The following is a 25,648-nucleotide window of genomic DNA, read 5'->3' as shown; positions in this document are numbered from 1 at the left end:
TATAACAAGCACAAAATGGTTATGAGGTCAGTCCCAGGGACTGAACCTGTGCTGAATCAACAACAGAGTGAACACTTCATCATGTTGATATCAGGTTATTATTTTTTCTGCATTTAAAATTTTGTTACATTGCACTTGATGATTACTATATATTTGTTACAGACAAACAAAATTGTTATATTTATTTGTATGTTGTTAACAGTACTAAGAATTTAATAGTTTAATAATTTTTATTCATAAAACAAAAAAAAAAGGATTTCTCAAGAGTGTTCAGTATTTCAGATAACGTTAGTTATTTAAAAAAATATATATTCCAGATTTTTTTTTGAATAATCAGTGAAAACTAATTGCCAACAATGTGTCACAAGCTGTTACTCACTACCCAAACTGATCTTTTTTTTGTCTTCATCTTATATTGTTAGAAAGTCTACCATTTTTATCTCTCAAATTCTGATTTGAAGAGTTTGTTTATGATACATGGTTTCATATGTGCCGCATTTAACACTTTCTCTTACGGTTCTGTGGTTCAGAACGTAAGCGACGATGGAGCAGTAGCTCTAAAGAAATTGTAATTGATGAGACAGACTTTGAAGATGAAGTTGAAGAAGACCCACGTTTAAAAAAAGAAGAAGAAGAATTGTCGAAGATAGCAAGTGGAATTGGAAAAGTTAGTATATCACACAAAGAATGAGTTAAGATAATTAATATTTATCAATAATTTGTCATTGTTTTATGCCCCAGAGTTTCTGAATTAATTTCATAATAGGGTAAAATAATTTAAAGAACTTCAGAATAAACAGTAAATTACTTGAAAACAGATGAAACTTTAATGTTCACAATTTGTGTTTAAATAAAGAGTCTTTAACAAAATGAGGCTACTATAAACTATTGAATTTTCAATTGAGGTTACATCACTATTGAATGGTGGTTCGTTAAGCTTTATTACATTTCATATTTTCATATATTACAAATGAATTTGTATTTCAACTGAGTCTTGAACGTAGTGTTACATATTTTAATAGTCTTCACTTCTCTGTTGTCTTCTTTTATGAAAGACTTTTTACAGAATTTGAATTGTGCATGAAATCTACTATTTTAACAAAAGAACTAATTATACTTTTGTTGTTTTTCATTTTCATTATATTGTTTTCGTTTTTGATGTTTTAATTATTTATTTTTCTTCAGTAAAAGGAGGAAAACAGTTGAAACCAAGAAAGCAGTTAGTAGTTGCTGGAAGAAGTTAATTCATCCCATATTTATTTCATTTGTCTCATTGCATTTTTTTGTTGTTTTGTTGAAGATAATGATGATGAAAACAAATATTAAAGATAACATTTGATAATATTTAAATAACCTTTAAAAATGATATTATTTAAAAGAAGTCTTTGAAGCTTATTTTATTGTCTGTGGTTTTACAGCACATTTAAGAATAAAAGAAAATTGGATTACCACTAACTATACAAATGTATCAAAAATCATTTGATGTTGTTACAAAGAAACATACACAGTTATAACTCCATTAAAACTGTTTTAATAAAAAAAATCTTCTATTTTTCTTCAGGTGTTTTTGAAGACTGTGCAGGAAAGAGAAAAGATAAGAGCTTGGAAGAAAAGTCACATTGATCCCCGAAACGCTTCACGTGTTCCTTCAGCTACTCATGAGGTTCCTGTTAAACTGCGCTATGATAGCCCTGTTAATGCTTGTAAGTTTTTCAGTAAGAAATATTTTTAAATGTTTACAAGTATCCTGTCAAGTGGAATGATGAAAAGGTCTTTTAACATATATGTGACAATTTCTGTAAATCATATACTGTCTGATAATGTAAAACTCTCTATTCCCTTGTATTTTAACTTAAATTTATTTATTTTAATCTTTCCATTTGTCTTTTTTATTGACTTGACATTTTACCAGATGTTCCAAGTTAGTTTGTTTGTCTTCATTGTTTTCATTGTTTGCTTACATATTTAATTTATTCATTAATAATGTCATTGTTGAATACTGTCAATATGATATTATAATGTTTGTGTTTCAGAGATATGTACATTTTTCATAACTCTTGTATATACAAAATAAACATTATACCTTGGCTTTAACATGAATGATAGGTATGTGGAACAAGCCAGTTTTATGGTAATTGTGTTTATTTACTGTGTGTACAAGTGGTTGTTGTTTTTTGAATTGACTTGCTTGTGAGTCTAGTTAGTTTCTGTATTCATCCTATGCATGTGTTATTTCTCTGAAAGGGGGCCTAGGGACAACTGGAGGAGTCATCTGTTTTAAACACTTGCACCACTGTACAGTAGTGTGTTGTCAGTCAGTAAAAACTAAAATGTTACAATTTGTACTGTCATGACATCAGTAAAATGTATGCATGCTATGACTCATGAGAAGAATTATGCACTCTGTAGGCTACAAAACAGCATGACATATGAACCTGAAAAGCAAGAAATAAAAATATTTGTTACTCTTAATTTTGGGGGGCTTTATAATGTGATGGTCAATCCCACTATTCATTGGTAAAAGATTAGCCCAAGAGTTGGTGGTGGGTGGTGATGACTAGCTGCCTTCCCTCTAGTCTTATACTGCTAAATTAGGGACGGCTAGCACAGATAGCCCTTGAGTGGATTTGTGCGAAATTCATAACAAACCAAACCGATGAAGAGTTACCACTGAAAGATGCAATAAACCAAACAAATAGTTGCTTTGTTTTAAGGTAACTGTTGAATGAAGAAGGTTAAAAGTTATTTTAGAATGTAGGGAAAGATTTCTGATTGTGAACTGTATAGTTGTAAAATGTTAGTCTTCAAGTCAAATGGTGCTTTTCTCGTAACATTTAAGGTGTTTTGCCTTTAACATACGTACTTTTCTTGAACAGCGTGTGATCTAGTGGTTAGTATAGGTGCATTATTTCCCCGAAAGGAGGCCAAATGCCTCCTGGAGGGGTCACTTGTTTTAACCACTCGCACCACTGTACAGTAGTGTGTTGTCTGTCAATCGGTCAATCAGTAGAGATTAAAATGACGTCACATAAGATTCTTAACGTTGCAATTTGTACTGCCATGAAGTCAGACGTGCACATGCCATGAATCATGGGAATAATTATGCACTCTGTATGCTACAACACAGCATGACATATGAACCTGAAAGCAAGAAATAAAAAATATTTGTTACTCTTAATTTTGATTTTATTTACTATTAAAACAGAACCATTTTGGAGACTGTGCAGAAGTACATCTAGTAATATATACTTTTTTACAAATATGAATTCCGAATGACATCTATCCACTTGTAACCCAGGGTTCCTAGCAGTCCTTAAAAAAAAAAGTCTTAAATTCACAGGTTTTGGTTTTTTAGGTCTTAAAATGGTCTTAAATTTAATTTCTTTGGGTATTGAAGCTGTATCTTTTTTTAACTTTAGTTTGTTCCACACTTGCACCTATGCTTAACAGCATTACAGTACTTTGCAATCATTCTATCTAGGCCTACATGAAACTGGGTGCACTAAATTGAGTTTGCTGTGCATTCTTTCTGTCTAGAACTACTACCTGGACTTAGAGCACAAAATTTAGTTTGGCTTATTTTTTGATAGACATGCACAGTACTGCTGATGCAAATGGCAGGACTAGGCCTGCCATGCTTAATACATTTCCTGCTTGATGATTTTTTTAGTTTTGAAATTTCACTGACTTTTTAGAAGAAGTTGAAGCAAAAGTTCAACAATAATATATGAGTGGATTCTCAATAATGATGTATTTTACATTAATATTCCTCTTGAAGTATTATGTGATCCAATAAATAGCATATAGATACATGTTTACAGATCTTAAATTTGTCTTTAGCTTGATCTTAAAATAGTATTAAGATTAGTTAGATGGTAGTGCTAGAAACTTTGTAACCATACTTATAAATATGAATTCCAAATGCTGCCTTTCCATTTAGTTTGTGACCATGTTTATAAATGCTAGTTTGAGGGTACTTGTTAAGGAAGCAAAAATTGCATAAAGGACGATGTTAAATAATGTTACACTTTCTTCTCTTGCTATTAACCCTTTATCATCTCGACCCCGTATATTTACGCATGTTAGATATCATCTTCATGTGGACATATATATCAGTTTCGATAATGAAAAAACCCTTCACCGGATGATAAAGGGTTAAATCGCTAATGACCTCATTAGGTGCTAATTGCATACCCTGCTTTATGGAAGGTAATAATTGATTCATGTAACTGATTAAATACTTGTGTCTTTAAATTGCCAAAAGTCTATAAAAAAAATTAAATGTGCCTATTTCTAAAACAAGATAGACCATATATATATACCATATTTAAAGGATGTTCTTTATAGATTTGAATATGAAATGCTGCCTTTCTATCTAATTTATACCATGTTTATAAACATGAATTCCAAATGTTACCTTTTTACTTATAACCATGTTTATAAATATTAATTCCAAATGTTACCTTTTTACTTGTAACCACATTTATAAATATTAATTCCAAATGCCACTTTTCCATTTGTAACCATGTTTATGAATATGAATCCCCCAAATACTACTTTTCCACCTATTCGTAACCATGTTGGTAAATCCAGATCCAAATGCTGTTGTACCACTTCCTTTTTTTCACTAAATGTGTGCTTTTTATTGGTTGTTGTTTCAAGTTGTGCTTATATAAATCTGTCTAAAGAGCTGTTATGCAGTTTTGAGGGTTAGTATTGTTTCTGACACAAGTATTTTTTCCTCTTTCTATTGTAGTATAACCATCACTAGTATTTGGTAAGTAATGTGACAAAGTTTTAACTTGTGGTGTTTAACAAAACCAGTAATCATAATACTGAAAGAAAGAAGACAGATCTTTCATGTGCTTTTCATTGTGGCTGTACTTATGAGTTCATATTGCATTCTCGTAATGTTAAATATTTTTAACCATATACGCACAAGTTGGAGTCAAAGTGCACATACAGTGACCTTTTACATTGTGCCATTAAACACTGTATTATGTATTAGAAGTCAGAGCTGTCATCAATTTATTTACCCTACATTGCTGCTGTAGATACGCATTTTGGAGGCTCTAGGAGCTATGCAAATTATACGATTGGAAAAAGTATTTGTATTCTTCTCACAAACATCACTCTGACTTATCAGTCTGAATCAGACTGACCTTGTCAGTTTACAAAGATATTTTGAGTAGAAATAATTCTGTAATACATCTGATTTTTTTTCTGTACAACATACTTTTAAATTTTACTAAAATCTTGCCACATTTCATGTAGTTACTTGTAGTAAATTTGGATTTATAGACGGTGTTCCATGTCCAATATGAGATCGGTTCAATGGACTGACCATGTACTCCTTTTAGTGAATGTGTAGTACGTTTTTAATGAAATAGCTCTTGGGGGTGTGGATAAATTTGTTTTCTAACATAGTATCTCTCTCTGGATTTTTTTTTTACCAAACTATTCTTTCTTATTTTTTCATTGGGAAGCCTTGCTGTAAATTCTTTTAATTTCCCAAATATTCTACGAGTTTTTATGTTAGTTAAGCATTTAATGGCAGATTTTTCTATAAACCCTCAGATTTCTGTCACTGAATTTGTGAATTCTCAAGATTTCATTTTTTAAAGTTTCGTAGTTTGTATTTGGGATAAGTTTTAGTTATGTTTCTTATAAGAAATTCTGCATGGTCAGCTTGCCAATGTTTTCAATTTCTATGGAAGTAAACATTTTCACCTAACCCTAATGCTACAGGTTTTTCTATGATCAAGGGTCGAAGGACATTTCATCATGTTTGTAGACTTACCTTCAAAATTTTATTGAACTACTGTTTTATGAATGTATGTCAGTAAGTTTGGTATCAAATTGTAGATTATAATTCAACTTTTAGTACTATATATTAGTTAATTTCTTAGTTTAAAAGTAAATATTAAAAAACAAATCCTGTATATCGATTTTTTGTGTGTCATGTGGTATGTTGAATGTAGCTTTGGTTCAAATTAGATGTTTGTGATGTCCAAGTACAAAGTATATAGTTTCTTATGAATTAAAAACTCAAATCACCAATATTGACAAGCTAGAATATAAAATAATAACCTCCCATCTTTTCTACTTACTGAGATATGACTACATTTAATGAATCAAACACAGTGGCCCCATCCACCTCTTCCATTTTTCGAAATACTTGCTAACATACACCCGCTTCACTCTTATCATGTTTATAACCAATCAGAAACTCAGAATTTCCTCCACTTAGATTTCTCACATATGTGCATTTTAAAATAACAAATATCACCCTACTAATTCCACTGTAATTTATCAGCCTTACTAATTAAACTGTATTCGAGTCTAAAACAATATTGTTTTTCGAACCTCATTTTCTCTTACCCATTCCTTCTGAGATTGGAAACAAAAGACAAAACTTGGGAATAGGCAAACCTAAAAAAAGTTATTTTGTTTTACATCCTCCACGTACGAAATTCAGCAAGGCTTAGCATGCAAGGTATGGCAAGCGAGTACAAACCTCTTTACAATTGTAACTAGTAGGATCATTGTTTTATATATTTATTTATATATATTGTTCTATGTTTTAAGAAAAATAACTGAAATTTAAGAATTTATTTGTAGATAATATTGCTCAGTGGTGGTTAACAAATGAGAAACACAAATTTCAAACAATGACAAGCTAAAATGTGAAGTAAGAACCTACCACCTTTTTCTTTTGCTGAGATATCAATATATTTAGCAAGCCTACCAAGGGAGCCCCGCCCACTACTACATTCTTTTGAAACCTCTTGTCTACTCACACCTACTTCTCTTAAGTACACATGATTATAATCAGTACAAAGAGCACATTCCAAATAACAGAAACCAAACAGTCATTTGTAATTGGCTGGAAGGGAAAACTTATAATTTGACTGGGAATTTTGAAGTCTGTTCACTATGTTGTTACTCTGAACAGAAATAAGATTTTTTTAACCCACATATAGCCAGATAAATTATTATGGCTTCATGTGTACTACAGTTTGTAATTTTCTTATTTTTTGGTTTTCTAAAATGTATCTTTGAAATCTACAAAAGTTAATCTGTCTTTCCCCTATGCTTGAGAAATTAAACAATGCTTACACTGAAGCTTAGCAAGTATGACACATGAGTACAAATAAATTTTGTAATACCATAAGTACTAGAAATCGTTTTTCTATATATTTTTTATTTATTGCTCTATGTTTTAAGAAAAATAACTAAAAAGTAAGTATTTATAATTAAATGGTAATAATATATTTATACTTATATTCATAAGCACTTACATACTTTGTACACATATACTGCTAAATTATGACCACCCCAGGATGATAACTAATATCCAAATACCCAGCCCAGATTTTGATCCATAAGCATTTTCTCACACTTTTATTACCTTAGACGATTCTTATTCCAACCGCTGTATGGTAAACAAGGCAATAAGTCCTCTCCCACTATGTTTGATGGTGTCACATAAAGTCTTATGGCAGGAGTGGTGATTCATTGCTCTATGTTCAGCAGGTTTCTACTTCAGCTGCCAAAAGTAAAATAAACATAGGAAATAGATATAAAAAAGTTAGAAGTAGAAACTCTCGGGGAAAGTACTTTGGAACTACATGGTCAATACAAGACAGGACAGGACAGTACTACTCACTTTATTTCATATTTTTCAACCGTTAAAGTTTTATGGTGGCCATGAGGTTGGTGAAATTGACTATCCCTGTATAGAGTTAGGGTAGAGAAAATAAAAGATAGAATATAAATCATTTCTGAAAAAAAATGTTTGATATTTATTTTGGATGTTTTAGAGATTATGCAAATGAAATTTGAAATTTTTCAGATGAAGAAAAGAATTTTTAATCTTCTCAATATAATCACTTTGCATTCAAAGCAGTAAACACTCTGACTCCATATATTCACCAACAAATTTATAATAAAAATATTCAATTAGACTTGAGAAGACTCATAATGTTTACTAAGAGCTTGATAAATCTTGTGAAGATACATAAAACATGTTAAAAGTTATAGTATGAAAACTCTAATGGTCATGTGGTCGGTGTAATCTACCAAGGCAGTAGCAAAAGAATTAAACTGATTGGTTGGTTGTTTATATTTTGGAATATTTTCTCCTTTACTAGACCTAAATAGAATTATTCAATTCACTCTTTACTCTTTCCCTATGTCTAAAAGTAAAAGGCTTATTCCTTTTTTTTAAAAATAATGGTTTTTAGTATTTTAGTAACCATAGAGATTATATGTAGTTGAGAATTAACTTTGCTAGAAAAATATCCAACAAAACTATCCCGTCAAGTATCGGTCTTATCATTATGTTCTTGGCATGAACAGTATAAATTCACTCTGTAACAGTTTTCAAAGTTTCAGGTGGATAGACAGTAGTTTTGCTGTGTTTTAACCATAGTATTACTGATAAGGTTTTTAAACATATTTTTTTATAATTATTTGTACACAAAAGTACTTGTAGATCCTCAGCTTTGCTGGTTATTGGATTTCTAATAACATTAGCTATGTGTGTGAAAATATAAATAAAAAATTCTATCAATACTGTAGTTATTACTAGCTGCTACTGGACTTCCCTATGTATTTCGCATAGTAGATGAATGACTTGACCCTTTGTTTTTCTTTTAGTTCTTTTCACTTAGTGTTATGACAGGTAAAACCATATAAAATTACTCAATATGATGCAAAATGGCCCCAACCAGTAATAAATAGGTATTAAAACAATTTGGATATTTAAAGGTTAGTGTATTAATGTGATAGTTAGAAACTACATTAAAACAAAACATGACAGAATAATTGAAATAAGTGTAGAACACCAGTTTCTTAATAAAGTGCATACTTCTCAGCACCATCTCGAGCAACAGATAGACCAAGACCTTGGGAAGAGGATGAATTTGATCGAGGCTCCAGTAATAGGTCATCTCTTGGAAAATCTGGACGCACCACACCAACTTATAATGGTACTATCAAGGTTAATTTTGTTCTTATGATTAAATATTGGTCAGCATCAGGTGTCGTAGTATAACATAAAAACGGATTAACAGTGAAACTGTTTATCTCTGATAAGATATATTAATACATAAAATATTTTAAGTAAAAATGTTCTATGAGGTCTTCATAATGAACCTAGAAATTTTCTCAGCCTAAAAAATGTCAGTAATTTTGTTGGTAAAAATTCTTGTAATTTCATTTTAAATTATCAAAGGCATTTGTTTTGTTTATCAGTTTTAAATGTATTTTTTTATAATTTTAGGGAAAAAAATATAGCCATAGTTATGAAAAAGAAGAAAAAATAAATTAGAAATTTCATACGAAATATATATAAAAAAAATCATTTTAGACCTGGTTCTTGAAATAACATAAAAACTGGTTATGTATTTCTAACTGCTTATATTTGTGTAGTTAGCAAAGTTTACTTCATGTAGGAAGAATGGTATAATGTTTTTAGGGAAAATACAGATAACGAATTAGAGGTGAGTGACTTGTGTCTACCAATGGTTGAATATACAGGAAATCTCTTCTCCAATCACAAACAGGGATAAAACAACCAATCATAACACGCTCTCCATAATCCACCAGAATACTATAAAGACCGACAACACCTCACACACACACACTGATCTGAAGACGAAAGACTTTTGAAACATCATCCTCTACACTTGTGTCTCTACAACAGGCAGTTCCATTCTACAAAGTTTCATCATGAATACTCTGCCTAAACAATCTATCAAAGAATGTTGTCACTGTTTCTGTTCCATCATTGTTGTTACAAATCGCTAACCACAGTAGTACTTAATAAGTAGTGATGGGCTGGGTAAAAATTGGCTGTATTGCTCAGTAGTCTCAAATCTCTCTTATAACAATGTAAGAGACTTTTATTAACACATAACTTCGGTTTTCAGGGTTTTCAAAAGCTAATAAGACCTTCAGTTTAGCCAAAAAACATCAGTAAGGTAGAGAACCGGCAAGTAGTATAGCAACCAAATGTTCTGCCAATTATTCTGATTCTGGCATCAGAATGGCAGCTAGCTCACCGATGCTTGAAGTTGTTGCGATGATTTACACACTAAGATGTTGCATTTTAACTTGGGAAGTGCAGAAGCAGTTTAGCATTTCACTAACTTCAACACACGATGTCAGTCAAGACAATTTACCATGCCATGCTAAAACTGCTGCCTTCATATTAAAGAGGAAAACAAGTAATAAAAAAAATGTTTGAAAAAATAAGGATGATGTAGCCACTGAGTCAATGTTAAAAGCTTATGGTTATTAGTCATTGTAAGACTTTATAGCATTTAATTTTAATTTTTCTGGCAGTTATTTTGATTTGAAATGAATTATTTCAGAAGAAATAATTAATAATCAGGGGTTGAAGGTTGAGCAATCCTCATTCACCCCGCGCGGACTAGTCAGTTATGGGCTTAACTTGAAGTAAAAACAAGAAATGTACAAACAAGCTGTGTAAACGTAAACGGTCGATATAGGACAGATGGTCCATCATGGCAGAGGGGATCTATAAATCCTATGCCAATAATTTGATGTGGGGGGGAAAAACTGGAATACCCCAAGAAAAACCACTTTCACTGGTAACGACCAATCCATTACCAGTGCTTTGTTAGCCAGAATAAATAAGTTGTGAATAAGTGAAGTACAGTGCTGGGGTTAATTAAGTTTTAAATGAGTTACGGATTCTTCTGATGTTTACCAGGGTTTTACTGGGGTTCAGGTTCTGGTATGGTTGTAATGGCGTGAAGTCCTCGGTGTTGCTGGTGTGTGGGCAGAGAGCTAGGAAAGGTTCGTCGGGTAGGTCATGGTTGGGGGAGATGTCGATTACAATAGCGTTAGGTAAGGTTAACGATGAGGGGACAGAAAGTGGGACTGGGCTGAGGGGCGGGTTGCTGGTTTGTTGACTTGCATCACTGGTTATTGGTATCACTGGCGGCGGGGTCTGGGTACCTTTCTTCCTTCTTGTAATGGTGGTATGGGTCGACTTGTCTTGTCTTTCAGATGTGGGTGAGGTTTGAGTTGCTTGGTAAAGTGTGATAAGATGGTAGAGTACTGGTTGGTGACAGTTTTCATTCGGGTGTTGTGAAACGTGGGCTTGGGGGGTGAACTGGTAAAGGTAGGGGGTGGGTGAGGCTTCCGGTATGGTTTCTCTGCTTTGAAGTGGTAGAATTCTAGAAAGCAGCCGTGGGTGAGGATGAAGTCTGTAGTTATTTTGGAAGTAGTGACAACTTTCGTAAAGTGAGAGGGTGAACCTGTTTTCTTTGATGTAATTCGGTGTACTGCCTGGATCTTTGAATTGGTTGTAGTTTTGAGGGCTTGGTGGATTTCTTCTGGTGTAAATTATATGTGGACATTCCTTAGAAATACAGTGTGGAGACTGGCATTGCTTTTGGGGGGTTGGTATGTGACGGGTGGGTTGAAGACCAAGGGTGGCAAAGGTAATGGAGGTCTTCGGGTGTCCTGGGTTGGAGGAGTATACCTCCCTTGCGGAGATGACGGGTGCGCTCAGGAAATACGCGGGCTTGGGGTTTGTAGCAGCGGATAAAGTTGGCGGTGTCCTGCTGCAAGAAGTCGAGCGGTAGTCCATCGATAATTACCAGCGGCATTGGATAGCGGACAGTCTGCTTACTGGCAGGTATCATGGTCAGAGTCGAACTCATTGTGATCGTGCTCGTGAGACGTTACCACTAGGCCTCACCACCTCTGTGGAAATGGACTGATGGACAGTCCACAGGCCCTGGGTACACTGGGGAATTAGGTCAGAGGGAGTAGAGCAATAGAATACAATATACTCATTTGGTCTCAGAGAAACCTTACTCCTTACTCTGTCTCATATGGCTAAACGCCGCTTGTCCCTCTAAGACGATCGACTGACACATAAGCATTTATAGCATATTAAGCTTAAATGTTTTTAGTTAAACCTGAATTCATGCAAATGAAAGGAATTCAACACTTAGTTATAGATAAAAGTTTTTTGGAAAGATTTGGCTACTTATGTAAGGATTTTTGTATGGTTTTGTGTATTAGTTTGTACCTTGTTTCTGTTCTTTTTGGCTTTGCCATCCCTACATTATCCTTTTTTTTTTAATTATTACTTGTAGAAATTATATGTTCTTAACTATTGGATCAGAAAACAAACAAAAACCATGATGGATGTGTAGCTGATACTTACATTATTATATTTGCTATGTTATATATTGTTTTTAATCATGTTTGTATAGTAACTGAAAGTATGATACTTTGTCGTATTTTAAGTGGTGTCTTCACTGCGGGCAGTGCCAAAACCAGGTTATGGCTTTGCAACTAAATCGGCTACTCTTCCTGTTGGAGGTCGAGACTATGTGGTAGGATAAACTTGAGTTGTTAATTCTTCTTATATATTTTGTTTATGAAAAAACGTAGTAAGGAATGTTCCGGGTATACAAAAGTTGTTGATGACTCTATGATAAATTAATATCCTACTTTCAAATTGCTCTCTTCTTAAACGTTAACTTTATAAAAAAATTGTCCTTGATTATTTTCATTTCTCTTCCTAATAAAATAGTTTTACATAACTGTAATGCTTGCAATTGAAAAGAAGACAGTTTATCTGTTCTCTTTTGTTTGTTTTATCAATTTATCTAAAATTGTTTAATTTTCTTTGTATTTATTTAAGCAGTATGTGTTACCATTATGAAATGTTAAATATTCTCATTACTGTGTTCCAGTGACATTTTTTAGCATTTTTATTGGGGGACAATATGGGTGGGGGAGTTAGTTTGTGGCAGAGGCAGAGAAAAAATTATTTTCATGTCAGTGGGAATCACAATATATAGGATTTAAATATCTTAAAAGACTAAATTGTGGTATTTCAGATGGGTGGGCTGCGGGAGGGGCAGGGCAGCGTTAGTTTAATGGAGAAATAAAAGACTAAATTGTGGTATATCAGATGGGTGGGCTGCTGGAGGGGCAGGGCAGCGTTAGTTTAATGGAGAAATAAAAGACTAAATTCTGGTATATTGGATGGGTGGGCTGCTGGAGGGGCAGGGCAGCGTTAGTTTAATGGAGAAATAAAAGACTAAATTGTGGTATATCGGATGGGTGGGCTGCTGGAGGGGTAGGGCAGTGTTAGTTTAATGGAGAAATAAAAGACTAAATTGTGGTATATTGTGGTAGTATCTAAATTGATGGGTGGGCTGCTGGAGGGGTAGGGCAGTGTTTTCTTAATAGAGAAAAGTTAAATATTCTCATTTGATCTCTATTTAAAAGTTGTTGTTTTTATCATTTTTAAAGCAGTAAATAATTTTGACATAACTTGTATTATGATTGTGTATTACTAATTCATGCTCACTTTTTAGATTTTTGATACATTAAGGACAGTTTGCTTTCTTGTTAGTAGAATCACTAAATAAACTTGGCATTTCTAATGATCTTTAATTTGTATTGAATATTGGTAGAGTTACTAAACAAACTTGGTAATTTCTAATGTTCATTAACCCTATAAGCAAGGCCAGGTTGAAATGTGAATTTCATGACATTTTACAGACTTTTTTTTTTTTATTCAAAATTTAACCGAACATCAATGTATGTCAGTGAACTTGGCATCAAACCGTAGTTTATAATTGAAATATTTATATTATCTAAGTTTTCTTTTCTTAATTTCAAAAGGAAATCTTTAAAATATTCTCAACTTTCACTTTTTTTTGTGTCACATACTGCGCCTGTGCTCTGAATCCTTCACTTCTGAATTTTATAATGTCAGTAATAGGCTTCTACAGTTCCAACCAATTAGAAGCACAAACTATACATGATTACAGGCAAGAATATAAAATATGAACCTCCTAACTTTCTGATTTTCTGAGATATAATTAAATTTGTCAAATGCCCCAGAGATGCCCTTCCAACTTTCTCTGTCTTTCAAGATCAGTTACTAGTTGTCATGGCTGATAGATATGTTCATAAGTAATAGGAAGAGCAGGTTCTCCTATACTTAAAGATTATTACAGTTATTTCTTATTGACAGGCATAGGTACATGGTTGACAGTAATTTTCTTTGTTGTAAGCACTGTTATCTTACTCCAAACAGCTAACAGTATCCTTTTTTTAACCTATTTATAACTTAGTTAGAAAGCCAGGTAAATGACAGTAGTTTTGGGACATTTTATTGTAGTGGCTACTAAGTTCTAAATTGTGTCTTTGAAAGATACATGAATTTTTATTTGGACAACCAAGTTAGTGAAAAAAAGTGTGGCCTACAACAATCATACCTTTGAGTCAGAAGTCATGCAGATCAAGTGGTGTTTACAGAAACAGCTAATGGGCTTCCACTGTGATTTACTGCTTTTCACAGATGGAAACAGCTTCCCCTGTACAGAGTCTGGCAATAAAACAATAACATTAAAAGAAAACAGATGTGAAAAAGTTAACAGTTGAAATTATGAAGATAAGTAATTTGAAACTCTTGAGACAGTTACTTATTCAAAGAAGAATGAGAAAAGGTATCATATATTTTACTTCATATTTTTCAACCTTTCATTTCACTATACGTTGATGATTTTGCAACAGTTAGATGTTGGATTTTGAAATGTTCGTTAACTTGTATTTAAAAGATATTGGTATAATCACTGAACTATTGTTCTGTGGAGCTCAGACATTGGCATGAGAAGAAGAGAAGAAAGTTTGCTGGAAAGGATGGAATAGAGAATGTTACATTGGATGATGGGAATATCCTTAAGGGATAGGATTGTGAGAGATGATATTAGAAAGTGGGCTGGGGTATTTAAGGTAACAGAAAAAGCATGTGAAGCTAAACTGAGGTGGTATGGGCACGTGGAAAGAAGGGAGAAATATAACCCAGTAAAAAGAATATTTAGAATGCCAGTCAAAGGTAGATGGAGTACAGGACATCAAAAAATGAAAAAGAAAGATATGCTAGATGAAGACATGAGAGAGATGGGTGTAATGCTGGAGGATAGAAATTATGGGAAAAAAGACTACCCGAGTAGCCGACTCCAAAACTTGATTGGGTTAAGGTTGAATAAAGAAGAAAAAAGATGGTCACTGAACAGTCTTGGCATTCCTAATGTTTGTTATCCTGTTTTAGGTATCAGTATAGGCAAAGAAAAAACTTGGCGTTTCTAAGGTTCACTGATTTGTACAAGTATAATTATATGAGTAAAATCTTTATATTTTATAAGTTAGACTATTGATAAAAGTTATACAGAGCTAGTATTTTAACTGATAATAACTAATGTTTAATTAATTACTTAAATCTCTCACAATCAAGTGCTTGTGGCTGGAGATGGCATTACAAAACCAAGAAACTTGCATAGCAGGAAATACAGAATCTCAAAAGAAATAAAGTTTGGAAAGAACATTTTAATCTTTATATCTTTGTTGGACTGACACTGGAGTAAAGAACATTTCAATCTTAATATCTTTGTTGGACTAACACTGGAGTAAAGAACATTTCGAACTTCATATCTTTGTTGGACTGACAGTGGAGTAAAGAACATGTTAATCTTCATATCTATGTTGGACTGACACTGGAGTAAAGAACATTTTAATCTAGATATCTTTGTTGGACTGACACTGGAGTAAAGAACATTTTAATCATCATATCTTTGTTGGATTGACACTGGAGCAAAGAACATTTCAATCTTCATATCTTTGTTGGACTGACACTGGAGTAAGGAACATTTTAATCTCCATATCTATGTTGGACTGACACTGGAGTAAAGAACATCTCAATCTTCATATCTATGTTGGACTGACACTGGAGTAAAGAACATCTTTAATTTTCATATCTTTGTTGGACTGACACTGGAGTAAGGAACATTTTAATCTTCATATCTTTGTTGGACTGACACTGGAGTAAGGATCATTTCATTCTTCATATCTTTGTTGGACCGACACTGGAGTAAGGATCATTTCATTCTTCATATCTTTGTTGGAGTGATGCTGGAGTAAAGAATATTTCAATCTTCTAATCTTTGTTGGACTGATGCTGGAGTAAAGAACATTTCAATCTTAATATCTTTGTTGGACTGACACTGGAGTAAAGAACATTTGAATCTTCATATCTAGGCATTATTATGACTATAATGAAAGTCATGTGAAATTAGGATCAGTTTCCTTGACATCTGTTCCTGAGCTGGGTTATGCATTGGGGTAACATTTTCAGATCTGTTTGGTCAGATTTTTTTTACTAGTTTAATTTTTCAAAGTTTGTTTTTAGATATTTTAGAGTTTTATGTAGATAGCTTAGAACTGGTTTTTTTCAGGGCTTACGATTTTGGTATAGTGTATGAAAATTTTCCCCAAGTATTGTATTAAAAGACTAATTATATGTGAAAAAATTACTTCCAGGTATTTTTAATGTTCGGTACCTTTCAGTAGTTGAGGTGTGTTTCAGAACAAATCAATGTTAAATACAAGCCAGGAAGGGGAGATATTGCATTACTAATTGCATTGGGTAAGAGATGGATAATGTAAATAGAGAAATAATTTCCAATATTTTTCTTGTGTTTATTGGAAATAAAATAATTGTAGTTTTTGTGTATTTAGGGGGGGGGGTGTTTTATTGGTTAAAATCACAAATCAGAAGCCCCTAGTTGTGTCTTTCGATTCATGTGTTAAGATTACCTGGCATCTGTTGCTGGGCCAGGTTATATGTAGGAGAGACATATTTAGTTCCATATAGTTAGTTTACCTGGCATCACTAGTCTACTCATATCAGTTAGCTATGTTCTAGAGATACATTTTGATTATGGGCATGTTTTCTTTTTCCAGGCTGGTGATTTTAGCTTTGGAAAGTTAATGAACATGGAGAACACAGATTTTAGTAGTGCTAGGTCAGATGGTAAGTTATAAAAAGTTTATCTTTTCAGTGATATGAAAGTAAAAGCACTTCCTAATATCACTCAAATGTCTCTGAAATATATATATATATATATATATATGTATATTCATATTTTGTACCATTTGTTTGTTATTTATTCTACACCAAATATTAACATTCCACCAGGAGGTATTAAACACACAGTATTACAAAGTATGAGTGAGTTTATCTTTACAGTTTTACACAAAGTAACTGTGATGTTTTAAATTTAGTTTATATAAGTCAGTTTTATTTCATTTGTATTAACTTATGGAAAAGTTTTTCATGTGTAATTTTATGAGTTTACATTGATTAAAATTGTTTAAAAGATATTGAAGTAAACTATTAGTATTTAGAATGGTCTTGTTTGTTAATATTCTCATACAGTTCTTGTTGAAAGCTCTTGTACAAGTTCTGTACAACAGTAGTAACCTTTAGTGTGTCATGTGAAGAGCCATTAGATTTACATGTTGATTCAATGAAATTCTGAACTGTTCTAGAGATTTTCTGAGTTTAGTTATTTATAGAGAAAAAAACAAAATTTGTTATATTGAAACAATAATTGTTCTATCAGTGTTTCAACAAAGGAACAATAATTATTCCACCATTGTACCAATATTGAAACAATAATTGTTCAACCATTATACCAAAAGTGAAAAAATAATTGTTCCACCAGTGTACCAACATAGAAACAATAATTGTTGCACCATTGTACCAACATTGAAACAATAATCGTTCCACCATTGTACCAACATTGAAACAATAATTGTTCCGACAGTGTACCAACATTGAAACAATAATCATTCCACCATTGTACCAACATTGAAACAATAATTGTTCCGACAGTGTACCTACAGTGAAACAATAATTGTTCCCTCAGTGTACCAACATTGAAACAGTATTTGTTCCACCATTGTACCAACATTGAAACAATAAGTGTTCCGCCATTGTACCAACATTGAAACAGTATTTGTTCCACCATTGTACCAACACTGAAACAATAATTGTTCCACCATTGTACCAACATTGAAAAAGTATTTGTTTCACCAGTTTACCAACATTGAAACAATAATTGTTCCACCATTGTACCAACATTGAAAAAGTATTTGTTTCACCAGTTTACCAACATTGAAACAATAATTGTTCCACCAGTGTACCAACACTAGAACTTAAAAACATTTCAGTGTTTCCATAGTGCTTTTTAAGGCATGCGATTTTTTAAATTTTCCCCACAAAATGATGTCTCCATATACAATACATTCTCTGCAAGTATGAATTGCATACTCTACAGAAGATTGCTGGAAATAATGTGACCATTATTTCAATTTTAGAAATTATAACATTTATAACACTGAATATTTTATTATTATTTATGACATAACATTTTAATGATTACCTTCAACCATTGAAACCTCATTACCCATCCCTGCTTTATAATATGGTGGTCTACTTTAGACTTTTAATTACAAATCTCTTTTAAACATACGATCTTTACTTAATTTGATGTGTGTGTGTAATTTGGTGTAGTAGATATTAATTGATTGAACATTTCCTCAAAATATTAGACTTTTTCTTTCTACATGCGCACACACACACACACACACACACACACACACATGCAATAAGGGATCCCTCAAGAGAAAAGAAATTTTATTCTATAAATCATTACAGAAGTTTTGTCAGCTTCTATTCCTGGTTGCATCTTGTGTGAGGAAAGAAAAGATAACCTCTAAGCTATAGTTAGTTCTTACAAAATGAAAGGGTTCTGTTGTGGCCTGGTGGTTAACCATTTCCAAATGGGTCACAGGTCAAAGGCCATGTCATCGCATTTGTTGACTCGCATTCAAAATGTTATTGAAATACTAATTTATATACATATGTCATTAAGTTTGATATCAAACTGTAGACTATAATTCAAATTTTAGTATTATATATTATTTAATTTAAAAGTAAATATTAAAAAACACACCTAAACATCGAATTTTGTGTGTTACATGGTATGTTGAATGTAGCACTGGTTCAAATTATATGTTTATGATATCAAAATACAAGTTCTATAGTTTTGTATGAATTAGGAACTCAAATTACTGATATTGACAAGCTAGAATATAAATTAAGGACCTTCTATCTTTTCTTTTTTCTGAATAACCAATCGAAAGCTCAGAATGTCCTCTAGTGGCTTTTTCAGCCATTTTCAAATGTAAAGTTGTTATATTTTTCTTTCGATATTAGACGACATAGAGGTAAGTCGAGTCTTCAGTTTGCTCGAAATTTCATATTTTTTTAGACCCAAATACAACCTTGTTACTAAAATTGATAAATTACAATTGAGTTCTATGGTATTGGTATAGTAATTTATGATTTTTTTGGTTATTCAAATGTATATTCAAAATATAAAACAAATTATTCATTTCACATCCTCCACATGCTAAATTAGATAAAGCTTAGCAACCTACTGCAAGCAGCAAATGAGTACAAAGGTCGGAACTAGAAGAGATAATTGTTTGCTTTACTTCTTTATTTATTTTTCTATTTTTTAAGAAAAATAAGTTTAAGAAGTTATTTGTAAACAGTAATAATCTATATACATATATAATGTATAACAATTGAAATGAGACTATTTTAAAAATACTAGTCCACTAAAACACAACCAAGACAGGTCACCTTATAGAGACTAAAGGTCAGTTTTATATTATTGGATATGGTAACATGAGTGCACGTGTGCTACGTCATTGTAACTTCTGTATTGTTAGCCAGGCAAGGCTGAAAGGTCGATATAATAAAAATAATAAATATATATAAATGTATAATATTATGAGATTTAAGATATTTAGTCTAAACATTTATGTTTTCTTGTTATAATTTGTAGTCATTCTAGAATGAAAGAGGCTAATTTATATTTAGTTCCTAATTTTTTTATGGTGGTTACAAAATCGGTCAAATTAATCAAACCTGTACAGAGATTTGTTACTGAAAATAACATAAAATAAAATGTTTTTTTTTCTTAAGAAACGTTTTGATAACTATCTGGACATTATAATGATTTCTCATGTGAAATTTGAAAATTTTCTGATGCATAAAAGTATTTTTAATCTTAAAATAAAAACTACCTTGCATGTTGGATAGGCAACATGTGAAAAGAAAAAACATTGCTTTAGAAAAAATCAAAATTAAATATCTTATTTTTCAAAAACTACATTCTTATAGGACCTTTCATCTCAGATTTAAAATAATTTAATCCACCAATTTCATTTTTGTAAAGAACTTTCACGTAGCCAAAGCATTAACGAATGTGACTTGCAACCTGTTGGCTGCATATTTAAATCTTGTTACTGAACATGCTTAACATTTTAGCCATGATGGTGTTTTAATGTGGTGGTCGATCCTGCTTTTCATAAGAGTAGCCCTAGTGTTGGTGGTGTGTAAGTGCTGATTATCTGCCTTCCCTCTAGTCTAGCACTACTAAATTGAGGATGGCTAGTGCAGATAGCCTTCCAGTAGCTTTGTGCAAAATTAAACAAAAGAAGCAAACAAAATTAAAGAAATTACCACTGAAGTTGAGGCAATTGTTGTCTATAAACTCATTAATTCATTACTGGTAATCCTTAAAGTACCAAATTCATGAGTAAAATTTAATGCTGTGTTTCAGTTGTCAAAACTTATTTTTTTTTATGTGTATGTTATATTTTGTAATGATTATTAGCATCAAAGAATAATACATTGTCACTAAAAAGTAAAATGTTGTGTACTAAATTGTCCAGAGTTACTTGCACATCATTTAATTTGGACTCTTAATATTAAGAGTATTTAAAATTATTATTGGTATACATCTGTTGATTGTGTGAAATACTTTTTCAATCCCAAGTGCTTTGTTAAACAACAAATGAAAAAACAAAGAAAAAAGCAACTAAGAATAATTTAATGTTTTCTGAGGAATAAAAATGGAGTTTTATTCTTTTACCCAAGTCAGCTTGTAGTTTTATTATTTAACTGACTTGGTGCTGCTGTAGCAAGATGGCTGTTACATCTTTCTCTTGTTAGTTATGTTCTAGGTGTGTTTATATTTAGGAAAATAAAGTTGTGTTCCTCTAATAGTTTCAGGAATTTCTGGACAAGATCAGCAAGAAGTGGTAAGTGTATCTTGCATGGTTTGATTCAAACAAAAAGAACAACCAGAATCATAATGTAGATTTTCAGGGCCATTTTGATGTATTTCATTTTAAAACAATAATATGTAACCATCTAGGAATTTTCAAGACTTACTTAAGGTGAAAAAAATGGGAAAAATTGTTTAAAATCATGAATGCTTCAACCAAAAATTAGACATTAATTTTCAATGTATTCACACTTTTCACTGTGAGGAATAATGAACAAATCAGAGGTAAACTATGTCCCTAAAAATTTTGTCTCTTTAAGTCATAAAATATTATAACTTTTTTCTAAATTGTTTGTGTGCTTAGAAAAGAATAATTCAGGGCCATTTTGATGTATTTAATTTTAAAACAATAATTTGTAACCATCTAGGAATTTTCAAGACTTACTTGAGGTGAAAAAAGTGGATGTTTAATCTTTAAAAAAAAAATATTTTTGAATGTTTACAAAAAAAATAATGCTTTGTTTTTCAAAATATCCGAATAGTACAATTATTTACAAGATTGTTGCATTTCAGAATAATGTGGCATCTTAAGTTTTGGAACTGAGGAATAATACTTTAAAACTTGCTTTTTAATAGAACCATAGTGCAGTCGGTGGTTTCCGTAATACCCCTATCTCTGATGTATATGGTGGTTTTCGTTATACTTCCTACAGTCCTCACTTCAGACGATCTATGCCTAATGTTACTTTTCACTTATCTAATGAGCCACCAAAGGTAAGAAGGCCTCAAATATACTTATGTACTTGTTATATAAGTAAGTAAATACAAACAACTGTGACTACATTCCAATATACTAACTCCAGATATTGGGAAGCATAATGACAGTATGCAGTGCTAAAGTTCCTTTTTTTTTGCAGATTTGTTGTGTTGTTTAGTTACTAAAAAGACTGAATTTACTGACATAAATTATTCAGAAGAGACATTTTGTTTTGTAGAAGTAATGGAAGATAGTTAACATTCATGTATCATGTTGAATGGTGTACTGTATGAGCTGTTTAACCAAGTTTTAATCTCTGCCTTTAATAATTATTTTGAATTAAATATTTTGAACTTAATATTTTACATTTGGGCAATTTTGAAGTAATGCTTAGTCATAGGAGTTGCTCTGAAGGAACAAAATTAATTTTAAGCTTCTATGCTAAGGAGAAAAAAATAGGTGAGTTAGCCATTAACTACTAAATTGTTTGGATAAAGAATTGGGTAACTTGGGCAGAATGCCTGATATAACTACTAACTTCTTTGGATAAAGAATTGATTAACTTGGACACCATGCATGATATAACTACTGAGTTGTTTAGTTAAGGAATTGGGTAACTTGGGCAAAATGTCTGATATAACAACTAACCTGTTTGGATAAAGAATTGATTAACTTGGACACCATGCATGATATAACTACTGAGTTGTTTAGTTAAGGAATTGGGTAACTTAGGCAAAATGTCTGATATAACTGCTAAGTTGTTTGGATAAAGAATTGGGTAACTTCAACAGTATGACTGATATAACTGCTAAGTTGTTTGGATAAAGAATTGGGTAACTTCAACAGTATGACTGATATAACTGCTAAGTTGTTTGGATAAAGAATTGGGTAACTTCAACAGTATGACTGATATAACTGCTAAGTTGTTTGGATAAAGAATTGGGTAACTTCAACAGTATGACTGATATAACTGCTAAGTTGTTTGGATAAAGAATTGAGACAGAAAGTAGATAATGTACTTTAATAGCATGCAATTGTCTCAGAAAATTCATATTACAGAGTTTAGGAATGTTTGAATTTGAACATGAGCACAAATAAACTTAAAGCCTACCAAAATTAGCTGCTGTTATTTTTTAACAAAGTTTTGTAAAATTGGGTTTCATCAAGATAGGGGATGAGTTTTTAATTTGTGAAAGGAATTGTTGAATAAAGAGTAAGTACAAAACTTACTGTGAAGTAGTCATTAATGATTAATAACATATTATACTAGTCCAACTGTGAAGTAGTCATTAATAATTAATAACGTATTTAATTATTCTAACTGTGAAGTAGTCATTAATGATTAATAACATATTATACTAGTCCAACTGTGAAGTAGTCATTAATAATTAATAACGTATTTAATTATTCTAACTGTGAAGTAGTCATTAATAGTTAATAACATATTAAATTAGTCCAACTGTGAAGTAGTCATTAATAATTAATAGCATATTATACTAGTCCAACTGTGAAGTAGTCATTAATAATTAGTAACGTATTAAATTAGTCCAACTGTGAAGTAGTCATTAATAATTAATAACATATTATACTAGTCCAACTGTGAAGTAGTCATTAATAATTAGTAACGTATTAAATTAGTCTAACTGTGAAGTAGTCATTAATAATTAATAACATATTATACTAGTCCAACTGTGAAGTAGTCATTAATAATTAATAACGTATTTAATTATTCTAACTGTGAAGTAGTCATTAATAATTAATAGCATATTAAATTAGTCCAACTGTGAAGTAGTCATTAATAATTAATAACATATTAAATTAGTTCAACTGTGAAATAGTCATTAATAATAAATAACAAGAAATATTGCTTATCTTCTTTCACTCAACCTAGCTGTATCCATATCATCTCCTGATGATTACCAATTATCGCTTGCCACCTGATGTGGATCGATGCCACCTAGAGGTGAGATAATGAACCAGAGTTTATTTCAATATGATGTATGAACCTAAACACTATGTACTGCTTAAAATAGAGCATCTATTTCTTTCCTTTGTTACTAAGACATTTCTGGGAATCTATTTTCCTTTAAAATGTGTTTAATTCATTTTTAAAAGAATTTATTGTTTTTTAAATAAGAAACTGTTTCTTACATTGTAAATTACTAATTTGTCATTAATTTTCTTCAGCATTTTGCAGTCAAATAATTCTAAAAATAAATGTTGTAGGCCTTAAAACAGCAAAAGAATATTGTTTAAATTAGTGTTAGTCAAAACCTAAAAGGAATTCTTTAATTGGTGATTTGCTGAAGTGAGTGTTATCTCTGGGTGATTTTAAACTCTTTAAAGAAACTATTTTATCAATCATTACTTTTTATGATATAATAATAATAGTCTTGTTCATGTGAATTAAATTAGTACTACAGTGAAGTAAGTAGTCATTAATAATTAATAACATGAAACTAATTTTACTGTGAAGTAGTCATTAATAATTAATAACATATTATACTAGTCCTACTGTGAAGTAGTCATTAATAATAAAATAACTTATTAAATAAAGAAAGAATTCTGGTGAGTGAGGCCTTATGGATGGATGTTAATTCCTACCTTTATAAATATTTAATTTGAGTTAAAGGCAATAATGTTATAGAGTTGTATGTCATCATTTTGTATACAGTTAGAAATGTTTACCTTAGATTTAATTGTCTAAAACATCAGTAGAAAAAAAATGATAAGGTTTTTTATATTCATAATGTATTATTTGCTTTTTAATTTACCTGAAAGTCTCTGTGATGTATTTTATTACATTTTATTCTTACGTTAAACAGTACTATTTTTGTTTTATTTATACATAACCTTTCAGCTGTTATCTCCATCTAGTTTTGATTGAGCATGTACTTTCATGCATTTGTAGTTCGTTGTGTGTAACAGACACTACTTCTGGTACTACAGTACTTTCTCAAGTATGCCAGCATTTAAAGAACTGTCAATAGATTTGTTTTTAGACAAGTTTATAAAATTTCTGAACTTTTGGCTTTGAAATATATTGTAGAATAGTCAGCAAAAACTTTTTCATTCATGTTTCTCTAATTAATCAGAAGTGACAACAACACATAATATAGCTGCCCATGTCAGGTTACACTAGTTTCAGCTCCTGTCAGGTTACAGTAGAATCAGCTCATGTCAGGTTACAGTAGTGTTAGATTACAGTAGTCTCAAATCATGTCAGGTTGTAGTAGTATCAGATCGTGTCAGGTTGCAGTAGTATCAAATCATGTCAGGTTAGACTAGTATCAGCTCAGGTCAGGTTACAGTAGTATCTGATCATGTCAGGTTACACTAGTAATAGATCATGTCAGGTTACAGTAGTGTTAGATTACAGTAGTCTCAAATCATGTCAGGTTGCAGTAGTATCAGATCATGTCAGGTTACAGCAGTATCGGATCTTGTCAGGTTCCAGTAGTATCAACTCATGTCAGGTTACAGTAGTATCTGCTCATGTCAGGTTACAGTAGTATCTGCTCATGTCAGGTTACAGTAGTATCAGCTCATGTTAGGTTACAGCAGTATCAACTCATGTCCGGTTACAGCAGTATCAACCCATGTCCGGTTACAGCAGTATCAGCTCATGTCAGGTTACGGCAGTATCAGCTCATGTCAGGTTACAGCAGTATCGGATCTTGTCAGGTTACAGCAGTATCAACTCATGTCAGGTTACAGCAGTATCAACTCATGTCAGGTTACAGCAGTATCGGATCTTGTCAGGTTACAGCAGTATCGGATCTTGTCAGGTTACAGTAGTATCAACTCATGTCAGGTTACAGTAGTATCAACTCATGTCAGGTTACAGTAGTATCAACTCATGTTAGGTTACAGCAGTATCAACTCATGTTTGGTTACA

At 31.9% G+C, this 25,648-nt stretch overlaps 1 protein-coding gene across 1 annotated transcript in view; it reads left to right on the top strand.

Annotated features, from left to right (window-relative positions):
- LOC106469342 (actin-binding LIM protein 1-like) overlaps positions 1 to 25,648 on the top strand; it is a 79,767-nt gene that overhangs the window by 48,937 nt on the left and 5,182 nt on the right. Inside the window, exons 7-14 of the mRNA XM_022397840.1 lie at positions 512 to 667; positions 1,562 to 1,703; positions 8,880 to 8,993; positions 12,295 to 12,383; positions 16,810 to 16,879; positions 20,993 to 21,027; positions 21,630 to 21,767; positions 23,642 to 23,713. Coding sequence (XP_022253548.1) covers positions 512 to 667; positions 1,562 to 1,703; positions 8,880 to 8,993; positions 12,295 to 12,383; positions 16,810 to 16,879; positions 20,993 to 21,027; positions 21,630 to 21,767; positions 23,642 to 23,713 — 816 coding nt within the window. The remainder of the gene's footprint in view (positions 1 to 511; positions 668 to 1,561; positions 1,704 to 8,879; positions 8,994 to 12,294; positions 12,384 to 16,809; positions 16,880 to 20,992; positions 21,028 to 21,629; positions 21,768 to 23,641; positions 23,714 to 25,648) is intronic.

Source organism: Limulus polyphemus, unplaced genomic scaffold (genome assembly GCF_000517525.1).
Source record: "Limulus polyphemus unplaced genomic scaffold, Limulus_polyphemus-2.1.2 Scaffold3434, whole genome shotgun sequence".
In the NCBI taxonomy this organism is placed as follows: domain Eukaryota; kingdom Metazoa; phylum Arthropoda; class Merostomata; order Xiphosura; family Limulidae; genus Limulus; species Limulus polyphemus.
Note: the sequence above shows the minus strand (reverse complement) of the source record. Positions and strands in the feature narration are given on the sequence as shown.